This window comes from Podarcis cretensis (assembly GCF_951804945.1).
Source record: "Podarcis cretensis genome assembly, chromosome: 2".
Taxonomy (NCBI): Eukaryota; Metazoa; Chordata; class Lepidosauria; order Squamata; family Lacertidae; genus Podarcis; species Podarcis cretensis.
Genome location: NC_137171.1, coordinates 112813919 through 112823476, shown reverse-complemented (window position 1 = coordinate 112823476; position 9558 = coordinate 112813919). Strand labels below are relative to the sequence as shown.

At 53.4% G+C, this 9558-nt stretch overlaps 1 protein-coding gene across 1 annotated transcript; it reads right to left on the bottom strand.

Annotated features, from left to right (window-relative positions):
• Nucleotides 1-17: 17 nt before the first annotated feature.
• On the bottom strand, nt 18-8802 carry TCF19 (transcription factor 19). Its single transcript, XM_079966616.1, has 3 exons — nt 7509-8802; nt 4820-5456; nt 18-2274 (listed from the first exon to the last, which is right to left on the bottom strand). The coding sequence occupies exons 1-3, from the start codon at nt 7780-7782 to the stop codon at nt 2040-2042; spliced, it is 1146 nt and encodes a 381-aa protein (XP_079822742.1). The 5' UTR covers nt 7783-8802; the 3' UTR covers nt 18-2039.
• Between the last annotated feature and the right edge of the window lie 756 nt (nt 8803-9558).

Here is a 9558-nt window from a genome sequence, read left to right as displayed (position 1 = left end):
AAATGGGAGACGCCAACTTTTGCAGCTTGGGTTTATTTCAATTACTGTGATCACACCTGGTGCAAAAAGGAGGGGTGCCCTAGCGGAGGAAAAGGACAAATCCTTCCATCTACAGCGAATAAAGCAAACTGGCAGAACACACTTGCAGGAATAAACCCCCCTCCCTAAACTACAGGAGTCTTTGGTTATGTTGCAGAAAGTTCACTGCGTTAGCTTATTTTTGATTCAGCGTTTCAGAAGGCAGATTCCTTGGCGGGTACATTGCTAGCCTTTGGTCCCACTAGCAGTGGCAGAAGCAAGTGTGTGGTCTCTGTGGCTGACTAGCAACATGATGCAACAGAGCCTTTGCAACTTCCCTGAATCCCATTGCTCTGCTTCTGGCACAATGCTGTGCCCCATTCCATCCTTGGCTTGCTAAAGAGATGGAGCCCACACCTTCCCAAAGGGTACAAGCTGAGCTGTGGTTTCCTGGGTGTCATCGCTTGTGAACTGGGTGTTGGGCTTTCACCATTTTCAGTAGTGCTTGGGGCAACCTGGGGGAAACCAGGGGCTTCGCTACAGCTCTGGCTTTTTGCTGCCCGTTAAAGGGAAGTGCAGGCACATAAGACTTCTACATGCATTGTGTGTGCCTATGAAAGTGCGCAAATGTTTGTGCCCCTGTTGCTAGCCAGTGAATCACCGGATTCTGTTCCTACACTAGAAACTAGAATGACCAAATATTATTGAATTGTGTAAAAACATCTGCTCAGTCTCATCCCTTAGGAAAACCCACAATGCCTAACAAATTTATTGAGGCGTAAGCTGCTCTGGACTAGAGACGCTCTGTTAGAAAAATAATAGTTCAGGGACTGCAGTATGAGTCACACTGTTCTTGCTGTGACTATATGTGGGCTGCTTATCGGAGGAACGAAAAAGCAAAAGCAGATTTGAGGTAAAATGGCGGGAGGTGCAAGTCCCTCTCACCTGCACACCCGTTTGGGTGCCAAACTCGACACACCCACTTCATAAGTGAACAGGGCAGATGGGCGACTGCCACTCTGTGACTGCCCCATCACCTCCAGTTAAGGCCTAACTACTGCTGCTACTCTGGAATATAGCATCCTAAGATTCCCACCTAGTTCATCAAAACAGTTGACCCCCTACTTGTCTCTTTGTAAAAAGCTTCGAGAGGGAGGGACTCTTTTCCCAGCTAAGTTAACAGCAGGCATTGCTCTTCGGCAGCTGTTCCAATGTCTCACTACTTCAATAAACTGGCAGCTTCCCGGAGCACTGAGGTGAGGCAGCCGCTCTACTGCACCCTCAGAAACTCACTTCTGGGGTCTCTGCATATTTTCCCAAGGTCGGCCCTGTAAAAGTTGGGCAGCTTCCCAGGCTGCAGGGCTATTGCTGCGAGGGTGATCGTTCTGCACACACCACTGTGCAATGGGAGAAACTGCATGCTAGGCGTTCGTAAGCGGTTTCTTCCGAGTGCGGCAGGTTCTTCCCTGTAAGTTTAGAGGGTGAAGACCTCGGAAGGTAAACGGTGGCGTTGTGCATCTGCCCCGATTGTCCCTCTCAAGCAATCGCTTGCCCCTTCCAGTTGAAGGCCTTGGGCAGCATAAATCAGGGGAGGAGAGCCGGTGTTTCCAGCTCCCATCAGTCCCCAGGCAGAAGGGTCCGTGGCCGGGGAAGATGGAAGCCGAAGTCTTGCAACATCCAGAGGTCCCGTCCCTCCGCAGCTTCTAGCACTGGAGTTAGCCGGAAACTTCCCCATGTAATAATATCCATGTCTTCACCAGTGCAATGTGGCCTCTTGGTTTTCGGAGATGGACTTGACTCCTTGATGCAAGGAAGCTGAAGTCTGGTATGTTTTCTCACAGCCTCCTCTGAGTGAGCCTGCCATGTTCTTTCGCTTGTCCCTGAAAACACGCTCCTTGTGCAGTTTTTTACCAACCCACTTTAAAGATGGGGAAAAGTCCTTGCGTGTCCTGCTGGAGTCCACCGATATTACCCATTTGGGGGCAGGGGCGAGGGCGCCTCTCCGGCTGCGGCCACCCTCCTTACGAGCGGCAGGCGGAGCAGCAGAACTCAGCCTCCTTCACGGCGCTGTAGCTGCAGCCCACGCAAGCCACGTGGAACCAGGCGTCGCAGCCATCGCACTGGACCCACTCCACCATCTCGTCCTGAGGGAGGTGGCACCTCGGGGCAGCGCACGGCTCCGACGTGGACAGAGTCTGGGAGAAGACTTGGCAAGTGCTCCCCAGGGGGTTCTTCCGTGGCCGGCCGCGACGTTTCCTGCAAAGGAACAGGGAGGGATAAATCCGAAAACTGGCACCTGTATTCCCCACCTCCCTCAGCACTGCAGCAACATTTCCAGAGTGCGGATGGCGGACCATCTGCACTGTGCGCAGAAGCTACCAGGATCAATCCCTGGCCTCTTTGGGTACAGCTGCGAAAAGACTCCAGGCCAAATATCTGGGAGGCCTGTGCCAGTCAGTGTAGAATAATGAGCTGGGTGGGCTAATAATTGTCTGACTTGGTCCAAAAGAGCTTCCTATGTTGTTAGGTAAAGGTAAAGGGACCCCTGACCATTGGGTCCAGTCGTGGCCGACTCTGGGGTTGCAGCACTCATCTCGCTTTATTGGCCGAGGGAGCCGGCGTACAGCTTCCGGGTCATGTGGCCAGCAGGACTAAACCGCTTCTGGCGAACCAGAGCAGCGCACGGAAACGCCGTTTACCTTCCCGCCGGAGCAATACCTATTTATCTGCTTGCACTTTGACATGCTTTTGAACTGCTAGGTTGGCAGGAGCTGGGACCGAGCAACGGGAGCTCACCCCGTCGTGGGGATTCGAACCGCCGACCTTCTGATCGGCAAGCCCTAGGCTCTGTGGTTAACCCACAGCGCCACCCGCATAAAAGCCAAAGGCCAACGCCTTTCCATTGGTGGCTTACAAGCAGATATTAAAATGAGCATTTAGTGGATGAGAAGCAAAGTTAAGAGAAAATGATGAGAAGAGAAAAATCCCAACACCGACAGAACAAGCTGCAAATACATAAAAGGTTTATTAAAAATGACCTTTTTATTGCCGTATGTTCCGCAGGACACCATGCCTACAGATTATGGGTGAGTATGGGGGGAGGGGACAGAATCTTAGAACTGTAGAGTTGGAAGGGACCACGAGGGTCATTTAGTCCAACCCCCTGCAATGCCGGAATCTCCCACTCAACATAGGGCTCGAACGCACAACCCTGAGATTAAGAGTCACATGCTCCACCACCTGAGTTATCCAAGTGGTGCTTTCCTTGTAAACCACTTCCAGCATGGGGATAGAAAGGCATTAATAGGCCTTCGGGAGCAAGTTTATAGTCATGTGGTTCATTTCCAAGCTGCCCTCTCCAGCAAACCCAGAGAAAGCTGCTATTCCCAGCCTCTTCCTGCCCATCTAAAGCCCGTGAGCCGCATAATCTGGCTGTTCCAGAAAGCCCCAGGGCCTCTTTGGCAGATGAAAAAGTGAGTTGCCACATATGTCTGCACAAGGACTCGTTACACTGCCCTGACCGGATGTACAACCAGCAAGTTTTAACCTGTTACTTCGCCCCGCTTTAAATGCCTGTCCAGAGCCACTAAAGCAGAGCTAAGGAACTCCGGAATTTGTTGGACTCCAACTCCCATCGGCCCCAGTCAGGGATGATGGGAGTTTGGGTTTGCAACAACTGGAGGGCCACAGGTTCCCTGTCCCTGTGTGTCAACTGTTGGGCTGCAGCAGGGGGGTCAGAATTTACCAGGCGTGCAATTGGACTTCTACAGAATACAGTGGTACCTCGGGTTACAAACACTTCGGGTTACAGACTCCGCTAACCTAGAAGTAGTACCTCAGGTTAAAAACTTTACCTCAGGATGAGAACAGAAATCACGTGGCAGCAGCTGGAGGCCCCATTAGGTAAAGTGGTACCTCAGGTTAAGAACATTTTCAGGTTAATAACGAACCTCCAGAACCAATTAAGTTCTTAACCTGAGGTACCACTGTAGCACCTCGGGGTAAGAACTTTACCTCAGGATGAGAACAGTAATTGCATGCCAGCGGTGCGAGGCCCCATTAGCTAAAGTGGTACCTCAGGTTAAGAACGGTTTCAGGTTAAGAACGGACCTCCAGAACGAATTAAGTACGTAAGCAGTGGCACCACTGTATGGCCTCCAGTTCACTATTCCAATCGCTGATAATTTCTTTAACTGTTCAGCTGTCCAGTAAAGTATATTATAAGAAGCTGCTGAGTTAGAAACTGGCTGCAGTGGCTACAGCAGCAGTGCGGAAGTCTCTTGCCCATGGGTGTAACCAGGCGCCATTTCAAACTACATGGGCAAAGGAGAAAGTGTTGTCTGATGTCATTATAACAGGTGATTGACAGACAGGTGGCTCTAACTAACTTTGAAACTTGGCACATGCTAGTGGGGAAGTGAGGAAGGATCCAGTTTGCCCCCTGGACTCGAGACAGAGAAGGTACCTTTCACTCTGATGACAGCTATACTTCAAGGAAGGAAGGAAGGAGGGAGGGAGGGAGGGAGGGAGAAAAGAAACCGAGAGAAGGGAAGTCCTTAGCTACTGTTTCTCAACCTTGGATCCCCAAGCTGTTGTTGGACTACAGCTCCCATCATCCCTGACCACTGGATGATGGGAGTTGTAGTCCCACAACAGACGGGGACCCAAGCTTGAGAAACACTCTGGCTTAGCTCATCAACCCTATGGAAATCTTTCTGTTAAACCAGAAACTTGAAAATCATGACGGCGCCCCCTGGTGCGAGCTGTACTGACCATAACGCGGACTCGAAAAGGGACTCACCCGCTGGGTGTGACATGGAGCTTCGGAGGACCCTCGTCTTCCTGCAAATTCTGGCTCTCCTCCGGGACTCTCTGCTGGAGCCGCAAGGCGCTATGACAATGAGCATAACCGCCCAGCCGCTGCTCCTTGCCCGGGATCGGCTGCTCCTCCTCAAGCCGCGTGATCTCGTCCTCCAGCTCGGGCAGCAGCGTGTGAGCCGACTTGCGCCGGTTCCGAGAGGTTTTCGGCTGAGCGGGGGGTTCCGCGCACCGACCGCGGCCCAGGGAGAAGGTGAACGGCTGCGGCCTGAGCTTGCTGAGGCTGCCGATGGAGCTGAGGATGAGGGTGGCTTTGGAGCGGCAGGAGAGGGCGGTGGGCGAGTGGCGGGACAGAGGGCGGATGCGGTGGTTGCCGGAGGGCAGCACCGGCCGGAAGCCGCAGGAGGAGGCCCAGGGGGCTTTGGGCTCTGTGATAGCAGCAAAGTCCTGCGGCCGGACGTGGACTTTCTGGAAGAGGAAGTAGAACTCGGAGTTGCCGTGCGGGAGTGGCAGGGCACAGCCCTCAGGGACTGGGCTGGGGTGGCCAAAGGTCAGAAGGTCTCCGTCATTCAGGTCCACTCGCTGGCCGTGGGGCACTCGGACGGCGTTGACGTAAGTACCTGAAGGGATAATGGGGCAAGAGAGGAAGCTCACTTTCTATGTATCAACCAGTGCAACGCCTACAGGTGTGTTTGTGGAGGTTTTGAAGGCACCCCAGGACTCCATGCTAAGCGCAGGACACGTCATGGCCTTCTGGGGGGCTCCAGTGCCAGTGTGGTGTAGTGGTTAAGAGCGGTAGACTCATAATCTGGGGAACCAGGTTCGATTCTCCGCTCCTCCACATGCAGCTGCTGGGTGACCTTGGGCTAGTCCCACTTCTCTGAAGTCTCTCAGCCTCACTCACCTCACAGAGTGTTTGTTGTGGGGGAGGAAGGGAAAGGAGATTGTTAGCCACTTTGAGACTCCTTAGGGTAGTGATAAAGCGGGACATCAAATCCAAACTCTTCTTCTTCTTCTTCTTCCTGTCAGTGAGGCCAGGAAGTGCAACACCACATCACCACCCGAAATACAGTCATTATCTTTTCCCCATAGGAATGGATGGCACCCTCTCACTTGTGCAGGACAAAACAAATGTATGGGGGGGAACCTTTGGCGTGGAGGCTGACTCCGCTACCTTGTCCCATGTGATCCCACCCATTAAGTCTGCAGGATCCAATCTGTTTGTCGAACTGAACAAGCTCCAGGTGAAGGTAGCCGATGGGTCTCAAACCCTCAGGGAGTTAGGGCCTTCCCCTGCATGCAAAGGCAGGTTCCAGCACATTAAGTGGACGAGACCAACAGTGGTCAAGAAGGCTGTAGAGTGAGAGGCGGATGGGGTTTCGCAAGCCGGAAAGGGGCTTCATCTAGGAGAAGGAAAGCTCTGATCCTAAACCTTCTGCCTTGCAGGAGGTCATTGGGAGAAGAAAAGGCCTTTAAGAAGTAAACCCTACACAAAACCAGAATGGAGGTCCTAAGGCAGTTGCATGGCGCCTTGTACGCCTCCTTCCAGCAACTCCTGCAGCCAAGCTGGTGCCAAAGGTATTGCTCTGCTTTCCATCAGTGAGGTGAGAAAGGGGTCTTGTAGTTTGGGCAGCCCAAGACCTCCATACACGCTCCCCAGGCTTGTGTCCTGGGGAGGTCACTTTGGTGCTGCAAATGCAGCAGTTTGACTTCACCCCTGGAGATGCGTGCCATTGTCTCCCAAGACAGGCAGGTGCCAACCACACACACATAGGGTGGAAACAGAAAAATGTGGGGACAAAAGACCATTATAGTTCCCCATAGGAATGACAGACTACATTTCATGGCCATTTGTACCTGCTGTTATGTCTGTCTGTCTCTTACACACACACCCCTCTTGTGGATAAATTTATGCAAATTGAAACTTTGGTCAACATGTCGAGTTCCACCTGTTTTACCAGACTGAGGATCAGGAGCCGAGCATAATGTAAATATCTTTGCAATGGTTAGATCTGAATGCAACCCCTGGTGGGAATGTAAGAAAGTAAAGAGTTTCTGGGAAGCAATATATAATGAATTGAAAAAGATGTTAAAATACACTTTTGTTAAGAAACCAGAAGCTTTTCTTTTAGGGATTACAGGAAAAGAAATAAGAAGAAAAGACTGTAAACTTTTCCAGTATGCAGTTACAGCAGCAAGAACTTTGTTGGCCCCGAAATGGAAACAAGAGGAAATACCGACGATTCAAGAATGGAGAATGAAACTGACTGATTATGTGGAACTGGACAAACTGACTGGGAAAATAAGATATGCCCGAAACCAAAAGTTCATCGAGGATTGGGGAAAATTTGTTGACTATCTGAAAAATATATGTGAGGTGCAAACGCTAGTGGGGTTTCAAGAAGCACTGTAAAACTTTAAGAGGTATTGTTGAAAGAAAATAGAAAAGGGAGGGAAGACTAATGGCAATGCAATTAAAGGAATGTGTATCGAAGGGTAAATATGGATGATTACCAAAGAAGCTGAAGGAAGACCAAAAAGAGTATTTTGTGAAAATCAGTTGAAATTTGGATAAAATTGTATGATTATATTGAAAAACTAATAAAAATTAATTATAAATAGATCTGAATGCAACCCCACCCTTGGTGGCATGAACAGTTTCTAGGACTCACCATGGGTGCTGTAGTCCACCAGGCCAACTCGCCACTCCCCAGCGGTGCTGTCAGAATCCCTCTCAGCATGGATCTCTGCATGGATCCGCGACACCAAGGCTGGGTTCTCCTCCGACACCAGGACGACATCGCAGACCTCAGCTCGGCGGCCCAGGCGATAAGTGCAGCTGGGCCTAGCAGGCCGGAAGGTGTAGAGATCCCGGTTGGGCGAATCCCCAGGCGAAGCCGGGCCCATCCGGAGTAACTGGAAGCAGGGGAGGGCCTCGGAGAGCATGGCTTGCTCCCGGTGTTTCCCTCAAGTACAGAAGAGGTGGCGGACGGGGCTCTTGGCTTCACCCAGGAGGAAAAAGATGCTTCTGACAGGTGGGAACACGAATCAGGCAGCGGAGGTGGCAGCAGGGCTTAGCGGCTGCATCCACTCCACACAATCCACCTTCAGCTAGGATGAGCAGGGAGCTTCTGAAAGGGCGGCAAGTTCTTCAGTGTGCAGACTGGAAACATAGCAGCATGGAGTGCAAAAAAAAAAAAGTCAGAAGTGCAAAATGGGGGGCAGCCAACGCGAAGGCTAGACCGGGTACCACAAGACACAAGCTCTGCAGCGACACGTTAAAGTGTAGAGCATGGATTTGGGGGTGTTTTGCCAGGAAAACACACGTTAACTGCTACCCTGACGGGCCTTATTGCACAGGAAAGCAAAGCCTTCTCTCCGCCCTGTGACCAAACCACTCCTATGCCCGCTTCTTGGCCAGGAGCGCGACTTCAGACGTTCTTCCGAGTGCAATTTGCTCAAGACAAAGGGGCCCAGAACCCTGAATGGGCGCAGATCTATTCCCCCCGCCCTGGAAGGTGCAAGTTGCCTTTGGGTGCCTGGAAACCCCTTTTCCGCTGGCACTAGTGCAAGGACGCTCCGGAAGGCCCCTGCAAGGAGACGACCGCCTGGTCCCCCCGCGATCCTCTCGCAGGCAGGTGTGGCGCTGGGACTCCGGAATGCCGGGCTCCTGACAGGGGGCGGACTCTAGAACCCCCGTCTCCTTGACAACGCAAGCAGAGGCCTCGGTCCCCTTGGCAACGCGCTTCCTCGGGGCCCTCTCGCCTCTCTCCCCGCAGGAGCCAGCGGCGGCTTTCCCGGCAGCGGCAGCGGCAGCCACAGCTGGAGCCGGGAGTTTCTGCGGCGGCCGCTACCGAGGACGCTTACCCGGGGCTCCGAGCGGCGCGCGCTGCCTCGCGATTGGTCCAGATTAGGGAGGAGAAAGGGGGGAGGGCGGAGCCGTCGGGTCCTATTGGCCGGCTGGAGGGAAAGCCTCTGTCCTCATTGGCCGAGAGCGGCGAGGGGGGCGGTGAGCGTGCATGAGCGCGCGAGGTAAGGAGTACGGGCTCGGGCGGAGGAAGGTGCTGATTGGCCGCTGCCTCACAGAACCGGCGCTGGGGTGGGCGACGCGCTCGTGGCGCGTTTCCAGCGGGGGAAGGAGATTGGCTGAGCCGGCAGGCGGCTGGGCCGGCGTTGGAACCGCGCATGTGCGGGACGGCGAGGCCCCAGCTGACTCGCTTGTCATTGCGCTGTCGTCTGCGCGGGAACGCAGGCGGCCCAGGGGTCCCCGCCCCGCCCTGCCAGGCTGTCTTCGTGGAAGAAGCAGCACCTCGCTTGAGGGAAAAGAGGCCGCGGAGGGGCGCCTTCCGCCTCCCACCGAGAATGCGAGCTGCTTCTGCGCTCCCCCTGGTAGACACGGAAGGAATTGCCCATTCACACGTGCACAAAAGCACGCCCACCCCAATCCCCACTGTTCCTTCCTTTTAGGAGCGCAGGTGAGCGCAAGCATCAGCCAGGGTGAAGGAAGCAGCCTGTGGGCTGCACAGTACTGAGGACTGGAGGCGACAATGTCTGGTACTATAACCACCGAGGGGTACCATAGCGGGGACTGGGCTCAACTGTGCTTCATGTGCCCCCTCCAGGAGTGGTCCAGAGGGTGGCAACAGGCCTTTTCTGTGGTAGCTCCACGTTTGCGGAATGCTCTGGTGGGATGTTTTTAATGAATTTCTCTTTCCTCTTGGT

Excerpts from the sequence above, each read along its gene's own strand:
- TCF19 (XM_079966616.1), bottom strand. The coding sequence starts at position 7,782 with ATGCTCTCCGAGGCCCTCCCCTGCTTCCAGTTACTCCGGATGGGCCCG. Across the intron at positions 5,457-7,508 it reads GGTGGACTACAGCACCCATG|GTACTTACGTCAACGCCGTC; the intron begins GTGAGTCCTAGA and ends TTATCCCTTCAG. Across the intron at positions 2,275-4,819 it reads CTCCATGTCACACCCAGCGG|GAAACGTCGCGGCCGGCCAC; the intron begins GTGAGTCCCTTT and ends GTTCCTTTGCAG.